The sequence below is a fragment of the Falco rusticolus genome, chromosome 3 (assembly GCF_015220075.1).
Source record: "Falco rusticolus isolate bFalRus1 chromosome 3, bFalRus1.pri, whole genome shotgun sequence".
Taxonomy (NCBI): domain Eukaryota; kingdom Metazoa; phylum Chordata; class Aves; order Falconiformes; family Falconidae; genus Falco; species Falco rusticolus.
Genome location: NC_051189.1, coordinates 59,994,540 through 60,013,112, shown reverse-complemented (window position 1 = coordinate 60,013,112; position 18,573 = coordinate 59,994,540). Strand labels below are relative to the sequence as shown.

At 46.6% G+C, this 18,573-nt stretch overlaps 1 protein-coding gene across 5 annotated transcripts in view; it reads right to left on the bottom strand.

Moving 5' to 3' along the window:
* The window catches only part of MTCL1 (microtubule crosslinking factor 1), a 118,949-nt gene extending 103,077 nt beyond the window's left edge, over positions 1-15,872 (bottom strand). The window contains exon 1 of one of the 5 annotated variants that reach the window (XM_037380566.1): positions 6,054-15,872. In XM_037380566.1, coding sequence (XP_037236463.1) covers positions 6,054-6,935 — 882 coding nt within the window. In that variant the 5' untranslated portion in view covers positions 6,936-15,872. The remainder of the gene's footprint in view (positions 1-6,053) is intronic. The other 4 variants (XM_037380568.1, XM_037380567.1, XM_037380565.1 and 1 more) reach the window with 4 other exon arrangements.
* Positions 15,873-18,573: the final 2,701 nt, after the last annotated feature.

Here is an 18,573-nt window from a genome sequence, read left to right as displayed (position 1 = left end):
CTATTACACTAAGTAACCCATACTCATATGAGTCATTCCCACTGAAAAGACCAGGAATACTTGTACAACTGATGAGCTGTGTCTACCCAGCCAGTCAGGTTGAGATTCGTAATGAGGTTTAAAAGTAAATTTTCCAATCACCCTCACTGACAGTGCACTCAATTCAGCCCACAGAGTGCACAAGAACCAGATTCCTTCTGAAATTAAATAAACAGAGACTTATAGTCCAAGGGTGCACCAAAATGTGCTGCATTACAGTTGTCCAGAGGACTCAAGAGTAAAACACATACATGATGGGGATGTTTCATTCAAGGGGTCAGACTAAATACAGTCCGAAGTAAGACCCCTAAACTGCATGTAAAGACAGAGGTAGGGGCTGATGCATCAGCACCAGCTGTGTCTAGGTCAGCTTGCTGATCTACCCTCACTGAGCTGAATTCTAGCTAATACAGAAAAAGCTCTTAACTCAGAACATACATAGAGACTAAAAACTGGAACCCAATCATAAGTCAAAAGAAAAAAAAAAGCAATTTTGGAAATTACTGTTAGGGTGAAATTACATGCATAAAATAGCATAAAAGATGTACAGATACTGAATTCTTTACTATGCATTTCAGTTATGTATATTAGCAAACTGAAAGTCTTCATGCTCCAGTGAATTAGAATGTGTGCCCAGAAGTTATATACTAACCTGGAAATAAAAATGTATGAAAACAACAAATTGTATTGTATCTAAAAAAATGCAGATGAAGGATGAAATTTGATTGTTTATGTAAAAAATGTAAGAATTTATTAATTTAGCCAAAAGTTATATTTATAGATTTTGCCAGTGGTATTTTCTAAATAGAATGTTATTTAATATACATTAAATAAAATCAGGGGGAGTAAGTAAGGAAGAAAGGGTAAAAATTACGGTGCGTAGCTGCTATTGTGCTGGCGAATCCAGAAGTTCTAGAAAGTCCTTGATAAATCTAAGATTCATGAACTGTGATTTTACATAATCTCTGTTTTTGTTTTTTAGATATCTCAAGCTGTCTATATGTAGGAGATGCTGCTGCTGCTAAAGAATAAACACATCCCCCATATCACTTCACAGCAGAACTGCAGTAGGGATAAATACGCTATGGAAGGCTTTGGTTGGGAAGAAAATAACAATAGTTATTTTTGCCTCTTGCAAAATATGTTGATGAACCTGAAGTCCCTGGGCCCCTGATAGTATTTTTCAACTCTCAAACCAAACCAATTTACAAGTCGTGCACCAATCTGATGCTGTTTGAAGCTTGTGCACAAAACAAGGTAAGAACTGAAAAAAAATCATAGGACTGTGAGCACCTGTTGACTTCAGGGCTAGTTTAAGCCTGCAGGATCCCAGGAGAGCAAGGGCAGTGTCTGGCAGCTTTTCTGCTTCATTCAAGCATTACCCCCAGTGTTGTTTCAACACACTTCCTCGACTGGGGTGGCTGAAGCTGTTTGAGCAGTCACCTTGCTGGTGCAACATCAATACAACTATTGAGGGTGACCAAGGGAAACTATTGCCTAGTGCATCACAGTTAATCCTCTTCAGGCAGTGACAGGGACACAGCTGGGGCTAACAAGGCACATGGCCTCACCATTCTTCCCCAGAGTGACATGTCCCCTCTGACAGCTGACCATCCCTCCAGCCGAGCCCAGCCACGCAGGTTTTATGCCCTGGGCAGGGTTATTGCCTCTGTTTTCTTTGGGACTGCCAGTCACCAGGTGGGAAAAGCAGCATGTTAAGCAGAGACGGGGCATGAGCTTTGTTTTGCTAACCCCAGTGACCCTCAATAAATGGAAAAAAATTAGTCCCGTCACTTTGCATCATTTTTGCTCTGCAAAACCCTTTCACATACACCACTCCCTGCAAGTTAATAAAAGAAATAGTGGTACTCCTCCTCATGAGTTCATCGCAAACCTAGGGACTAGAAGATCTACAGTTTCAAAGGAGCCAAGAAATACAATGTAACCTCATATGACATGCACTGAGATGTCAAACAAAAATGAACATCCTATCAGAGTGGAACAAAGGGCCTCGAGTGGCCCCTTATTCAGCTTGTATCCAGCATATGTCACAGGTGAAAATGAATAAAGAAAGAATAAAGGCAAAACAAGATAAACAAGATGATGATCTAATAAATCCAAGATAGTTTAGAATATATCTTTGTGCTAGTGCACACTGCAGCAGCATTTCTGGCATGCTGAACTTACACCAACGCCTGCACAAAGGGAAGGCCCTGTAAAGCAAAGCAGAGCAAGCACCTGTTTCATTTTAAGGGCTGTATAAAGTGTTATGCCTCATGTAAAGAGGCTGCTTTCACATTGTGGCCACGAAGGATGTAAAGAGAAAAGGGGCATGTGTCATGACTAAAATACCACTGCTGTTTCTGCTAGCATGTTTGTTTAATTAAAACAGTCTGAATAAAACTTTGGCCGAAATAACGCAAGAACATTTTTAATTGCTAAAATTTGGCTCCTTTTCCTCAGGATCCTTCATCCTTCAGAGGGCTCTATACCACAAACAGCTTCTTTCGAAGTTTCCCAAGGGCTTGCATAGCGTATGATGCTTCCCCACACGCTGGACACTTTAAAGTAATCCTGAAAAACAACTACTTGTGTGGGCAGCGTTTTGCTATTACTGGCTAGCAATAACTTAAGCCTCTACCTTCCACTAGCACTTACTGATGACCTCCTGGCTCCACAGAGTCGGGCACCACGACATAATTTCTTACATGTCAACAAAGAAGTGATACCTTTACAGTCTTCCCCCATATGTAGCTGACATAAGGTTACGCAAGAAATATATGAAACTGAAATCAATGATGAAATTTCACAGAGGTAGTAAAAGAGAGCCTTGCCAATGTAAACACTTCTTCTCAGCCACTTCCCCTACAGAAAACTTTGTTGGCCACTGCCGGAGCTGAAGTCTCACCCAGGGTAAAATCACAGTCCCCGGAAATATAAAAGGTGGTAACTTGATATCAGGCTGAGATCTGGCTCACAGTGGATGAAGTCTGAGACATTTGCAGCACTGACAGTGTGCTCTGCAAAGGCTTCCATGGATCGTTCTGGAAGAGTTTCTAGTACTTCCTGAGTAGAAATAAAAACAAACAATTGTGTTTGGTTTGGTTTTTTTTCTGGTAGTCCCTTAATCTCCAGTAATCTTTAGTGCTAGGTCTCAGTGTGTGTGTGTGCGTATATAGATATACACACACACACACACAGTTCTATAACCTGTGTTCCAGACCCATGAAAGACCTTCCTATGTGAAAGATAAATTTCCTGAAATAGGCTTTCAAAGTATGCACACTTACTGTTGCACTCCAGCTGCAGGGAGGGATAAGGAGGAGTGAAAACTACAAAATTCGGCATAAGGCCAAACTTAGGAAGTTAACAGTTTCTTCTGGGATTTATCTAACCATTTGTCTATTTACAGCTGACAGCTTCCGTTATCCCTTAGTACCCTCCAGTTAAAGAAGAAACACAGCTCACTCCAATACCAACCAGAACTGCACTGTAAAACAAGTGAGGAACAAACCCACAAGTAAACAACTTTGGTGATGTTGTGGTTTTAAATTGCAGAAGGTGTTTATAGGTCTCCCTAGGAAAGGAAAATGAAGTTTGGTAATTCTCCTGATAAATTTTGCGCTGCCGGGCTGTTTCCAACCATTTTGAGAGAGGAGCAGAACTGCTAAGACTTCACGCACCCGTGTGGCCAAGGAGAGCAGACAGAACATGTACTCACTCCCCTCAGAAGAGGTGACAGTGTGAGCTTGTGGCTTTCCAGGGTTCAGGACATGCCCACTGGAAGTCAACTGAGACACAGAGCCCCGAGAAAACAGTCTGTATTATCCTACTGGTCTCAGAAATACTCATAGCCTGAGAAAGTTATAGTCCAAATCAAAGAAGGGTTGGGACACAATTGTGTAGATGATGAAAACATCAAGGTGAAAGACCTGAAGACACTGTTGCACAGGGTGAGAAGTTTGAAATCATGTAGAATGAAGTCCTTTAGCTAGGACTTGCCAATGTCAGTTGGGTCCCATCATCAGCAAGTCCCTCAGGTGGGACACTAACAGCAGTCGGTCCTAGACAACTCAGACAAACCCTTTTTCCTCAGTTTCCCAGAGTTAAAGATTACTTTCAATACAGAACAAAAGGCTTAATACATTCTTCATAATGGGTTAAAGTACCATAATTGTGCAAATCCTGTAACGCAAAGAGATGCTCCTGGGCTTTTGGCCTCCATGACTTGTAATGGTGGTGTCAGTTTACTTCTCCTAAAGCAATTCCTATTATCAATTCTGATTTCACTACATCTCCTCTTGTTTCTGGGCTGTCAAGTAAAACAGAAGCTTCCAATAAAGGTTCTCTGTGCTGCTCATCATTTTAGAGACTATCACATCTCCCTAACACACTCCGGAGTTTTTCATCCAATGAGTGCTGTAAACACTTTGCTATGCGCCAATAATTTTTATTAGTCTAGTTCTGTATTATCCTTTTCTAGACGACCAGCAGTGCCCGACAGTATTTCAGGTACACCCACTCATCTGTGTAACAGCTACGGATCTATAAAGCATAATGTTTTCTTTGTTATTCTCTGGTCAGTTCCCATTGAAATCTAATGTAATTTTTGCCTGCAGTTTCACACCGAGAAGAGATTTTCATCGCACCTTCTCTCATGATGCTCCTGAGTTAACACAATGCATTTAAAACCCAGAAAAGTGCATACTCAGTCCTCCTCTCAGACTGCTTCAATTTTCAATATTGAGATTTATTTCCCATCCTCTGCCTTAATTTTTCACTCATTCCTCAGGGGTTAAGCCTACAATTAAGTTCTGTCTGGGCTTTGCTTATGGTAAAAAACCTTAATGTCATCTGAAAATTTTGCTGTATCATTCCTTGTACCTTTTTCCAGTTCATTAAGCAGCACCAGACCCAGCAAAGAACCTTGCAGCACCCCTGCTGTTAACCTTTTTCTAAGCTGAACATCGTTTCTTGTCCCTTAGCCAAAACCCCTTAACAAGTCCAGTCTACATCTTTACCACCTTTCCCTCCCAAGGTTACAACCAACTCCAGTCCTTATCCGAGAAAAACTCCCATGGATTTCCATGGTCAGCTTGCCTTGACAACAGGGTGTTTGCAAAGTCAGGGAACTAAGATTGTTCTCAGCAGCAGCGGAGTCAAACAGTACAGTAGGTGCGGTTACACAATTATTTCAGTTTATCTTATTTATAGATCTTTCTGGATGCAGCCTCTTTGCTGTGCCAAAAGATCAGATTGTAAGTGCAAGTCCAGCTAAAGGTTCCCACAGGTCAACCCCACTCTGACCAGTCCTGAATTTAGCTTTTCTGTTTCTTGGAGGACGAACGCACGTAGATGTACTTTTCTACCTGTACAAGGATGCGATGACACTTTTTGTTGCTGCTCTCGCTATTCTGTTAGTCCTTTAGGACGATTGGCTTCACTTCCCAGCGATAAAGTAACACAATAAACGGACAACACCACGCTGTCATCCTTTCCACACCAAATGCGGGAACCGGTTTCTGTGGCTTTTCTTAAAGGGTGTTACTGGGGACAACAGTTCCTGGAAAGCAAGGTCTCGCTAAGCAGCAGTGTGCGCGCGGTGCTTTAGAAAGAGCCGGGGTTTGCTGAGCTACCACCACGCCAACCGAACGCGACATTGCTACAGGACACGTTGCACTGGGCTTACGTTCGCCCAGCCCCCGCAAGCCGGCTTTTGCGGAGAGCCGTGATCACACGCTGATGTCCCTTATCTGCGCTTAAGCCGTGCCACGGCCCCTCTTGGCGGGGCAGCCCCGCTCTCCTGGCCCCTCTTCCTCTCCCGCGGGCGAAACCGGGCACGGGGTCCGGGGGGGTGGGGGGTCCCACGGGAGGTGACTTCAGACTGCGCGAATCCACCCGCAGCGCGGACCCCGCAGCCCCGGGCAGGAGGCGGCCGCGCCTCCGCCGCTGCCTCCCGCTTCCCGTCCCCGGGCGGGGACCCGCCCAGGCCGGGCTCCGCGGGCGATGCTCACCTTGAGGTACTCGTTCTCCGAGCGCAGCTCCTCCACCTCCCGCTGCAGCTCCTCCGGGGCCGGGGGCGGCGGCTCCCCGCGGCTCGGGGCTCGCCCCCCGCCCAGGGGCGCGGGCAGCGGATCCCCGCGGGGGCCGGGGGGCGGCGGAGCTCCGCGCCCGGGGCCGGGGCCGGCGCGGGGCGGCTCGGCGGCGGCGGCGGGCTGGGCGGCGGGCGGCTCCCGCTCGCGGTCGCTGGAGCCGGTGCCGGACTCGGCGTCGCTGCTGGCGGCCGGGGCCAGGCGCTGCTCGTCGGAGAGCGGCTCGGAGGGGCAGTCGGAGAGGTCGGAGCTGCTGTCCGTGTGGCCGACGCGGGCCAGCGCCGCCGCCGCATGGCCGCTGCCCGCCGCGGCGCCCCGCTTCCCCTTCCTGCCCTTGCCGGGCGGCGGGGCCGCCTCGCCGCCGGGCTGCCGCCCCCCGCCCCGGCCGCCGGGGCCCGGCTCCGGACCGCGGGCCGCCCGCTTGGCGCAGGGGGCGGCCTTGGCGCCCGCCCTGCCGGCGGCGGTGACGGCGGCGGCCTTGCCCCCCGGGGCGGCGGGGCGGCGGGAGAGGCGGCCCGGCGCCGCCAGGAGCCCCGCGGCCGGCGGGTGGGCGCTCGGGTGCGGCGACGGGGGCGCCCGGCCCGGGAGGCCAGGGGACTTGGGGGGGGCGGGCGGCGGCTTGGCGGCGGCGGCGACGGCGCGGGCGTGGAGGTCCTTGAGGAAGGGTCTGGCGGGCGACGGGGCGCGGTGCAGCCTCTTCTTCTCGGCGTGCGGGTGGTGGTGGCTGGGCGAAGGCGGCGGTGGCGGCGGCCGCAGCGCGTCGCCGGGCCCCGGGCCGTGGCCGTGGCCGTTCAGCGCCTCCATGGCGCGGGCCGGGGGCGGCGGGGCGGCAGCGGCGGCCGCTGGGGTGGCCGGCGGCGGCAGGAGCGGCGGTCCCCGCGGGGCTGAGCAGCAGGACGGGCAGCCTCCTCCAGCCTCCCCGCTCTCTCTCTCATCACTTCTGCTTCTTCCAGCCACAGCCCTCACAGCCCTCACACTTTTCTTTCTCGATCCCCCTCTTCCTGCCCCCCCACCCCCACCTCCTCCTCCTCCTCCTTCTCCTTCTCCTCCTCCTCGCCGCTCTCTCCCGAGCACTGATTTGTTTCAATAAAACGAGCCCAAATCCCCCGGTGGCAGCCGTCTCCTCCTCCTTCTCCTTCCCCTCCCGCTCCCCTCTCTGCCTAGCTCAGCTTGATGCAGCTCAAGTTGTGATGCAGCCCCAAAAAAACCTCCTTTTCCCTTCAACCTGAGGCAACGGCGCGTTTCCCGGCTGCCTTCGCCTCCGCTTGCGAGCCCCCGCTCAGCCCACCGGCGCCGCTAACCCCATCGCTGCCCCCGGCCCCGGCTCCGGCCGCCGCCTCCGCCCGGATCCTGAAATAGCCCCGCCGCTGCCGGGGCCGCTCGGCGCGGCGCTGCCCGCCTGTGCGCAGGATCCGCCCCCTCTGTCAGCCAGCCAAGCCGCTCTCCCTGCAAACTACTTTCCTCGCACGCTTTATTATAGGGGCGCCTCTGCCAGCCGCTTCCTATCAGAAAGCCTCATTCGGGGAGAAATTTTAATTTCCAAGCCACGAGCTGCAGAGTGTCGCCCGTGTGTTGTTTTTTTCTTGCCTTCCCGAGCTCAGGCTTCACGAAAACCCTCTCTCCAGAGACTGGCAGCAACAAAACAACAGCCACCGCATTATCTCTTTGCTCAAGGCAGGCAGGCGCAGGTTCACCCGGAGGCAGGGCTGAGGAACCGGGGGACTCGGCAAGTTCCTGGCTGTGGCTAAACTACAAAAGGCACGGACCCATCCTTTTGGAGCACGGCGATAGGAAATTACAGCCTTTACGCTTGCAAAGCACCCCGAGAGTAAATGAAAGGGAGGAGAGGCTCAAGCGTGGGAAAGAGGCACAGCCTAATGGGTAGAGCCGAACAGCGGCAGCCAGAGGCTTCTGCCTCCTCCGCTCGGGCACAGCGGGACGTCGGACAAGCCGCCGTGGGTCCCTTATCAGACGAAGGCGGTAAAGGCGGCCTTAGCTCATGGAGTCCTTGGGAAGCTCAAGCCATCCACGTCTGAATGGCAGTGACTGCAGCGCGCCCCCGGGAAGGGCAGTCCGGGGGGCGTTGGGGGCAGCACCGCGGGGGTCTCCGTGGCCCTCCGCTCCGCTCATCTGGGCGCAGGGTATTGCCCCGAAAAGCAAAAGCCCCCGGGACTGCTGGAGCCTGAAGGCACCGGGCACCATCACAGCGGCAGACAGGGTGGCCTAGGTAAGGCCCGGTCAGGGTCAGGTGCCGGGCGGCGCTGCCCGGGCCGGCCTGCCGGGGGAAGAGCTGGGACCGCGCCGCATCCCCGGGCTCCTTGTCTCCGTAAACATGCGGAAAACTGGTCTATCCTGCCGAATAGCAACACCGATGCTGCCGTATGAGTATGCAACAGGTAGTGCTTATTTTGCAAAGGCTGCAGAGGTGGAAAAAACTAATAACTCAAATCAGCGCCGCATTTACGGGTCTCCAGGAACTGGGAGCAGCTCCCCGGCACCGCCGCCGGCAGCGCCAGCCCGGAGAGCGCGGTAAGGGGCGGGCGGCCGGCGGGGCGCGGCTCCAGCACCCTGGAGAAAGCCGGGCCCCGGGACCGGCAGCATCGGCCGCCGTCCCTCCCCGTCCCCGGCCGCCGGGACAGACCGCCGGCGGGGCGGGGCCGGGCGGGGGGGGCGGGGCGGCCCGGCCCGGCCCTCCTGCGCCCGGGCAGCCCATGAAAGCCCCGCTCCAGGGCACCCGCCGGGCCATCGCTGCTGTCGTAGCGTGGGGATTTTTTTAAAATGTCTCGACACACTCGGCTTCTGTCACACTGCTCCCAGCTTCGCCCCGTCGGCACCGCTGCCGTGCGGCTCGGCTCCCGCATCCAGACGTGCCTTTCAGGTCACACGGCGAATACCTGTCGTGGCTCTTCGCTGCTGCCGGTCTGTGCGTCCAGTAGAGCTACCGGGAGGATTTTGCTGGGCCAAATCCTTTAAAAGTTACACAAAATACTCTGAGGAAAGGAAAATGCAGCAAACTCCCTTGCAGGTGTAAGCCCCCTTATTCTCCCTCCATCTACAACATTCGTAATTTACTTGATTGGGTGACATAACCAGTCTATAGAAGCAATATGAAGTGGCACAGGTAAATTTTGATCTAGAAGAATTGACTTATGAATATACTCTTATTACATTTCAGTGACATAGCATTTGTGTCAGACCATCATGCCTTATCAAAGTTTCCTACCAAGCGTTTGTGCTCTTAGCTGGGGTTTCTTTTGGCAATATGCTGCTGGTCAGTCCAAGCAATCCTCCTTTTCAAGAATGCTAGAAAGTGAAACAGATGGCAATCGCTGTATTTCATCCCGAGAAACAGTGATTATTATGGGAATACCAAATATTATGAATGTTGCCCAAGATGAGAGAGCTCAGAAAGGTTGTTTTGCTCTGCTATATGGCCACTCTCACTTGTTTTTAGGTATAATTTTCAAGAACAGATGGGAATTCCAGCTTCACCTACTAGATTTACAATGTGTTTTATGCCTGTGATGAAAGGGGAACTGCTCTGTGATAATTTATGAGCACCCTGTTTTGACTTTGCCCCATGAACAAAATGGTTCAATTCAAAAGGAAAATGAAAGGAAAAAGTATGGCTCAAGATAAGCCACTTTTCTACAAACAATAGCTGAGAGACAGTGCCAGGCTTCTTTGCACTGGAGGGGAGAAGAATTAGGGAGGTAAAAAAGGAGCACATTCACAAAAGGCTGGGAATTGTTTGGGAGAATTAGTCTAAGGCACTTAAGTGCCTACCAGAGCTCAGTTTCCTGTGGGTACCTTGTAAATTTTACATTGCAAATACATTAATAAATATATTTTTGTTATTTTATGTTTTTTTCTCACTAATTGCTTTGTTTCAAATGCTAAATGCTTTATTTTTAAGACGTCTTGTTATATCACTGTGCATCACTGACTGTTTTAAAGGGAGAAAGCACCAAAACTCAGCCTGACTTTTGAGGAGGTGCCCTCAATAAATAAAGGCCCATGACATGGCAGGGTGACTTCAGATCAGAAAGGGGACTGGAGAGCAGATACTTCTGTAAACATGTATCCTTGCATTCTGTGCATCTTCCTCTCACTGAAACACACAGTAAGATTTGTTATCACAGCACCAGTTCAACTAGGCATCTTAATTAAGTGATTTATTTACATTGATGCTCAAGCAAAATAGCTGTGGAACTGAAGACACGCAGCAGCAAAACACGTTAGACTGAGATGAATGCTCAGTTGCGCTAAGATCCCTTTACATTGTGCTGGCAGTATAAAGCATTTAATAACAAAGAAATGCAGTCCCTGTAACCCTTGCTGGGCACGTGCCTGGCTGGGTGCAGATGGTAGATTTGTGTGGTATGAGGCCAGCTGTAGTATTTTGGCTGTGTTCCTCTGTCCTCTGCTGTCTGTGCGATGCCATTTGGAGATCCCTATGAGAGTGGCGTAGATAGGCATGGCACGAATGAGAATAAGACTCTAATGTGAAAGCTAAGTACATACCACAGAAATCTCCATTGGGCTAGGCAAATGCCCAGTAAGGATTACCGATATCATGTTTCTTCTTTATTTATATCAAACCATTTTTCCCTTTACTTAAAATTCATTAATGGTCCTCACAGAAACATGCAGTCACAGACTACCACGCCCACCCTAATTCTCCTCTCCTTTTCTTTTTATTTGCTTGGAATGTTCAATTGTTTTTGCTTATCGTAAATTAGTCACAAACTCCCTGGTGGTGGAAGGGTTTCTTACATGCTTCTGTAGCTCTTAACATAATAGGACATCTGGGTGTTGGTTGAATAATACAAATAATCAGACATAACACTTCTATAACAAATTTATTTTGGCAATGCTGATATCCTTTGTCTGATTAATGCAGACATTTGATAACTGAGTTGTATTTGCACAAATAATTATGAAAAGTAGATGCTAAGCCTGACTACTTAGATTAGCTATCACACATCTTAACAAAGCATAAGGCACAGTTTTTGGCAGTGCAGGGCTTCCTAAATTCTTTTCTAGGGCTGAGGCACGAGGGAGTTTACAATTACTTAGAGAAGATGTGAAGAGGCTCAATCTAAATGTAAATTTGTGTCTGAGCCAGCCCAGCTTACAGTAGCCTAAGCCTAAGCTGTTATTTTCGCCTATCTCAAATCCCTATTTGAGATCTACTTCAATGACACCATAAGAGCAGACAACTTATAATGGCCAGGCATGGAGTTATTAGGGAGCACTGATGTTTGTGGAGCTATAACAAAATAGCAAATGAAGACACAAATGCATCCATACAGGCCATATGTATGGATAAAACAACATATATCTGGTTGAGTCTGTCATTATTCCCCCTTTCTATGTTGCAGATCATGAGTTTTAATTTCTTTGTGTCTGCATTGTGCTCCGTGATTATACCATCCCAAAGGAATCCTAATCAGGGCCAGCAGGTGTTACAGTAACATGTTAACAACAGCAATGAGGCATAGCTTCAACAGAAAAATGTGTGACATTTTCAAGTTCATAAATCTTTTTTTTTTTTTTTTTTTTCTCAATTTTTCCTGCAACTGCTATCTCTCCTTGGGGGATTCAAAGCTCTAAAGCCATTTTTAAAGCTTTATTCCTGGTCCCAGGAGTTATATCTAGATTGTGACTGCTTGCTCCTTATTTGTACAAAACCTGACTAGTAAAGGTCTAAGTTCTTTGCCCGAGCTTCTGTCCTACAGTACCAATATTACTGATTGGGAATGGAATTCAATCAGGGAATCGAAATAATTGTATGAGTAGGTCCTATAAAGGACTTTAGCAGCAGAAGAAGAGCTTAGGGAGACTTCAGGCACCTTCATCCAAAACTATGATCCCACAAAACTCATCACCCAACCCCACAGGATCCTAGCTCTGTTGGTGGTCTTAGTTTTGGCCATAAAGCTCCATGAGCTACCAGAGCTTTGTGTCTGTCTGTGACTGTCCACTTGGAGCCAGCAATGGAGCTCCTGGGCATCATGTTGTCACCACTAATGCTGCCTGGTAGGGACGGGGGTCCACACAAAATACGGTGGCAATCAGCTCTGCTGAGAAAACAGCAGCTCCCCACCTCTTGCAAAGGGCCTGGTGGCCACGTGGCAGGACAGCAAATGGGAGATCTGGCTTTGTAGCCTTCCCCAGCCTTCAGGCATTAAAGACCAAATTCTCAAATACCAAGGGGCTGATGGGGCTCACTGACTGCTATCAATCATTCCTGCTGATGCTGAGCTTTCGTGTGTGTGTGAAACCTCCTGGGATCATGGTTGGGAAGCAAACATGGCTCTTGCACCGTTGCTGGGGAGAGAGCTTGGGCCTTCATGTGCAAGCAGCAGGTGGTTCCCATGGGTGAAGCCCTTATAACCTTCCCGAGCATGGAACTACCCCCTCTCCCAGTTCCTCCAACTCTGGGTCAGTCACCCCTGCCCAGGCTGAAATCTGCAACCCTGTTATGGGCAGGCATTCCCAAGTATGCATGATCCCTCTTTCAATGTCCAAGGAAACACCAAAGAGCCAGAATGTAAAGTCCTACATGTTCAATGTTACAAGGCAGGGTTTTTCCACTCTGGTGTCTACTTGAGAGTCACCAAGGTTCATGCTGAGGCCTGACTTGGCCTGTTACCCACTGTCCCATCTTTGCATAGTACAGCCAACTGTCATGTCCAAGGGAAAAACCCTTCAAAATTAATATATCATGCTATAATACCAAGGGGCATCTGTGAACCTCAAACACCAAGGAGCACATACTATGCTATTAGAGGTACTGCCTATTTCAGAACTATACAAGGCAATCATAAAGTTTACAATATTAATCAATTTGTACTTTTCCTCCTCACAAACAACCTGCAACTTCGATAAACACCCAGATGCACACTTTAAATTTATTATTATTTGCTCCCCGTTGCAGGCACAAGTACCTAGGATCTGGTATTGTCTGTAGCATAGCACTGTGTACCGCTAATTTCTTAGCTCCCTAACTTTCAAGGGATCATTTGTTGCATTTCAACGAGTGTCTTTTTAAAAGTAGAATTGATACAACTTCTGTTTCTGGCTAACCCTTACAGGCTACATGTGCTTCTCAACCCAGCTGACCATTACTGTTTGTTTTAGGGTTTTGGGTTTGTTTTTTTTTTTGAGGGGGGGTAACTGTACTCAATCAAGACTTCCAAAGCCATAAAACACTTGATTGTTTTGAACCCCTGGATGTTTGGTGACATTCAGAAGGGAGAGACCAAATAAGTCAAGAATCATTGAGAATCAAAGGCTGGCTCTAATCAGAGGCACCAAAGAGGAGCAGCGCTATTTGGTTCTTTTTCATAGACAGTAGGGAGCTAGCACAGAAAGGTAGCATTAATTTATCAGGCATTCAATGAGGAAAAAGAAAGATGGGTCACGTACTTGTTACTTACTGAAGACAGATGCTTTTCACAGTTTCTCGTTGCTGAGACTGATATGCATTACTGGATATACTGTTTGTAAGATATAGTTTGATATTATCTCAACACCAGAAATATTTCACAGAATTATGAAACATATTTTAAAAGCCAAGGAGGCACACTAATAAGATGACTGTTGGTTGGCAGTGTTATTAGTTTGGACAATCTGCAAGGAAAGTGTCACCTTACACTAAGCAAAACATCAGTCTTAGAATATTATAAATTATCTATTTCTAATGGTACAGTTGGCTGAAGAAAACTGCAGAAAATATCATATTCTGCACACACACACATACTTCTGAAAACTAACCGATATCTCAATACAGCAAACATTCAGTAGGATTAACTTCCTAGATATATCTGTGCCAAATTTAGCAATTAAAGAGTCGGTGTTTTTCCACAGTGCTTCATTCCTAGTGTATTATTTCCTCCTACCACTAGCACCTCTTCAGCTATTTCTTTTCTGCCCATGATTAAGGAGTCTGTTCCCATCAGAAACTAAATGCCATATTTTTTTTCATTCCCACTTCCAATTCCTACTAAGATGCCATGGGCAAGCATGCTTTATTCTTTATTTTGTCTCTTTTCAGTAATTTCAATTAATCTACCTCCAGTTGTTCCTAAACCTTTAGGACCTCTGGCTTTAGTGCCAGTTCTCTTCAAAGCTGTAGCTGTTTTTGATTTAAGTCTGGTTTTTTTTGAGACAGCTGCTCCCTAGTTTTTTTTCCTGCCTCTGAAAATCCCAAACAATTGCTTCTTACAAATACTCTGACTGTGATGGTTTAGGCGTTGCTTTGTTCTCGGTGCATCTGCTATACTGTTAGGGATCAGGAAAGCTGATTACTGAAGTCTGCTTGCCTGCCCTGTGCTTCCACATGGAATTTCCTCTCCAGCTCTCCCATCCAAATTTGGGACACGTTATTGCATCCCCGTATGACAGTCAAGCTCCTGATTAGGCAGCACCTTTGAGACAAGCCCACAGTTACCTCCTGTGGTTTAGACTCAGCCAAGAAGGCTCCACAAACAATTGAGAAATCGATGATTTTTAAGGAACATGCAAACTCTTGCCCATCAGTGTTTAAGTACCAAAAAATAAGAGGGCCCGGAAGAAGCAGAAGCCAATGAGCAGGAATGTGTTATCCTGTTGTAAAGAGAACCATAAGCAAGTAAGATTGATTTCCGTATATCAGAGGGGTGTTTGGAAGATGGACCATTGATTGCAGGGGAAGATGGAGGCACAATATAGGTACAATCTAAGCACAATATAAGTCACCAGTAATAATACTAGTGATATGTTCAGGGTTCCATGCTCCTTCAGTAAATAAATCATTTACTTTAATTTTTGAATTTAAATAAATACTGTTAGCACCTCCTACTCAGAAGCTGATGAATAAGCTTTGCTTGTTTTCTTAACTTGTTTTGTAGTGTATTATAGTTTGCTTTGAAACAATAGCAGAACAGAGTGTTGTTTCCCTGCACCTGTAACAAATGGTTCAACAATAAAGATTTTCACTAAAACAGGGAATTAATGTTCACTAAAACATATTTTCAGATCAGCAGATGCCTGTAGCATATCCAAGTGTCCTTAGCATGAAATTATTAGAATTCCAAAAAAGGCTGAAAAATTAGACACCTGTATATCTCTACAACACCTTGGGGCTCTTTTTTTTTTTTTTTTTAGGCTAGTTTGAAGCAGTTCTTTATGTCGTTTAGTACTGGAAATGTCTGCATTTTATACAGAATAGGATAACATCTGATAACTCGTTGATTTACTGCATTTCCGTTGGTAGAGTTGAGTTGGCATTGTTGAAATGCCCTGCCAGGGCGGGAAAAACAGGGGGAGGAAGAAGAGTTTTCTAGTTTTAAGAAAGTCTGGAGTCTGTTCTCTAGCTTCTGAAGGAAGAAATATCTTTTTGTTCAATTTCTTGCCTGGCAATGGAATTAAAGCTCTAATATTCTCTATTAAAAATTGTGGGGTGACAGCACAGTGCTAACGCTGACCGGTCTTGAGATGTTAAATGTATCTGAATGGCTTACCTGTGCATAATTAGCCCAATATTCATATGAAGATCTTTTTACATTAAAGACAAGGTAAACCAAAACCTGTGTGGTGGATGTGTATCTTGGTCTGGGTGCGATTACAAGTTCATGCTGCTGTCTTTCTTACACTGATGCCGCAACTTCCTAAACTAATTTCTCCTAACCCTCGGTAAGAACAGGCACTTGTCAGAGGGATGCCGTGGCAGCGGGTGTTTCAGGAGTCTTATTACTGCTGCAGGAGTGAGAACCAGCCCCCTTCACAGCGGGGTGCAGGCAAAGGCACTCGCCCCCAGCCCAGCCCCTCAGGCCTGAGCTGTGAGGAGACAGGACCTGCACTCAGTTTTCCACCCTTTCTCCCATCTGCACTGCTGTGGGCTTGGCTCTCTGTCCCAAGGCTTTGTGTTACCCATCCCCAAGGAGGGACTGGTGAGCCCGGTGGCTTGGTCATCTGGACTTAGCCAGCCACAAGGATGATTCAGGAGTGTGGGTTGGGGTGTGAGCTGGAGCCCTGTATGCCCTAGCTCTGCTGCTTGTGTCCATGGAGAAAGTTAAATCCATTGACTATGGCAGCAATACTTGTGACTGCTTGGATAAGGCTAGATTAAACCTAGAGAAAAAAAAGAGGAGGATGTCAGCACAGAGGTGAAATCACAAACCAGCTATCGCTCTGGGAGAGGGCAGAAGATGATTCAGCATTGGGTGTAGTGTAGGCGTTAATTAAAAATAGTAAAATGAAACTGTTGAGACTTTCTTAGAACAACTAACATTCTTCTAAATACCACCAGTTTATGAAATGCACAACAAACAGTAGCTGCCATTTATTTAAAATTTTCTGAAGGGCTTTGATAATATCTGTTTTTGGAGGTTGTTGATGATGCATCTTGTAATGAGCTGAAAACTTACTGCAAGGTGGGAAGTACATAGGGATAACTGGAAAAAATGGAAAGCTGTTAATCATTGAATTTGTCAACAAATATCCACAAGGAATAAACCAATCTCTTTATTTTCAATTTAGACGATAAAGTGAATGTCCTCATTCACCAGGTTTGCTGATAGCAAAATTTTATTCTGGTGGCTCAAGAGTGTGACAGACTCTAGGAAAACCTTAATGAAATTAGGTAATAGACAATTTTGTAGTAAATTAAATTTAGAACCATGCAAAACTGGGGACTACAGATGAGTGGATAATTCTTTCTAAAATGTATTCAACATATCTATCTTGTATATATGTTTGCAAAATGCTAAAGATCCATTTATGGCTTTCCAAAATTCATTAGTTGTTTCAGGTATTGCCAATGTAATTGTTATGATTAATTCTCAAGTCATACATTGTTTATGGTGAGTTCTGACTGTTGCATTAGATAGGACCTCAAAACACATGCCCTGACTCCTGATTCCAGGTTGGTGGTATCTGAAAATAGCAGTGCAAACTGATTTCTGCACTTTTACCCCAGAGCATGCTTCATTTATGCATAAATTAAAAATGATAAAGAGAGATTTCTGAAAGTTTAGAATTAGCTAAATCAAGGGAAGTGAGAGAAATGTACGATAGACTAGAAAATGTAATGGTAAGACAACAGAACATGGATCAGTCTTCACGTGTTTTGTACAAGAGGAAACTCTACAGGATTTGATAAATATAATCTAAAACACTCTGCATGAGGGCTTAGCAGCAGTAAGGAAAACCAAGCTACCAAATATAAAATGAAACATAACTGTGTGCGCTGAGAACAACTCAGAGATGAGAACTGGATTGACCTTTCATCATTCTATGAAGATCTGTGCTGAGGCTGTTTTGGCACACATTACAGATAACTAGCATTGGATCGTAACTTATATTGCACACCTAGTTTTCTCTAAATCTACCATCACACAGCAACGTAGAGAATTTGGGGGAAAAGGGAAAAAAAAACTGGACGAGGAGAAAAAGAGGAGCAAGCTTACAAGTCAAATTACCTTCCAACAATTAATAAAATACCTCTAGGTCTAGGACATACTTCCCATTACAGTATGTTTGGAAAACTGTTCCAGTGCAGCCTGACAATGACTTGTACCTCCCACTCTTCCCATCCCTCACATGTCCTTTCCAAGTGGGCGAAGAAGAGCTGGGTGATGGAGGGTAGAGAGGAGGAAGGGGCTGGTGGAGGCCCCGTGAGACACCATGGCCACGTACAATGCCTGGTGGCTGTGCCTCCCTCTAACAAATCCACCCCACACATCACAGGCCTTTGTCACAGGAGGATGTCCCTCTGCTCTCTGTGTTCACTGGTGCAGAAGCCATTCACCCCTCTGAGGGTAAGCAGCTTTGCTCCAGGGATTGAGTTTACATTTGTGCCATCTCTCATTTTTAATTCACGGATACATTAATTTTGTATCATTTGCATCACAAACGGCCTTGCCTGCAAAAGGAACACTAAGGATCCATTATTTTTATCTTTTTCCACCCCCATTCTGCTTTGCTGTTAGTCACCTTTTGTACATGAATCAATGTTGCTTCTCCCCAAAAACAGTCATGTGGGATTTATTCACGCAAAGGGCTGATATTAAAATCGGGGCACTTACCTTTAACAATAAACAGTGAACAATAATGAAAAGCATTATGGTGTGAAAGCCATCACCTGAATGAAGAAGAATACACACCTGACTCATCCTTTTTGCTGTCTTTGAACAGTAATGGATTCTTATGTGGCAGTGTCTCTGCATGACACACAACAGGTTGTGTCCTCATGTCTTCTGGGTTTTTGCACAAAAATCTGTGTTGCCACACTCCAGAGATGTGCATCGATTTTTATAACACTTCTGTTCTCCCCTGAAGACCAAGAAAGATCTTTAACATCTATTAAATCGGTGCTTGTCACTAATTATAAGTTTATCATCATTTGTAACTTTAAAGCTCTCTTTAGTAGTTTTGATTCTGAATTCTGTATCCC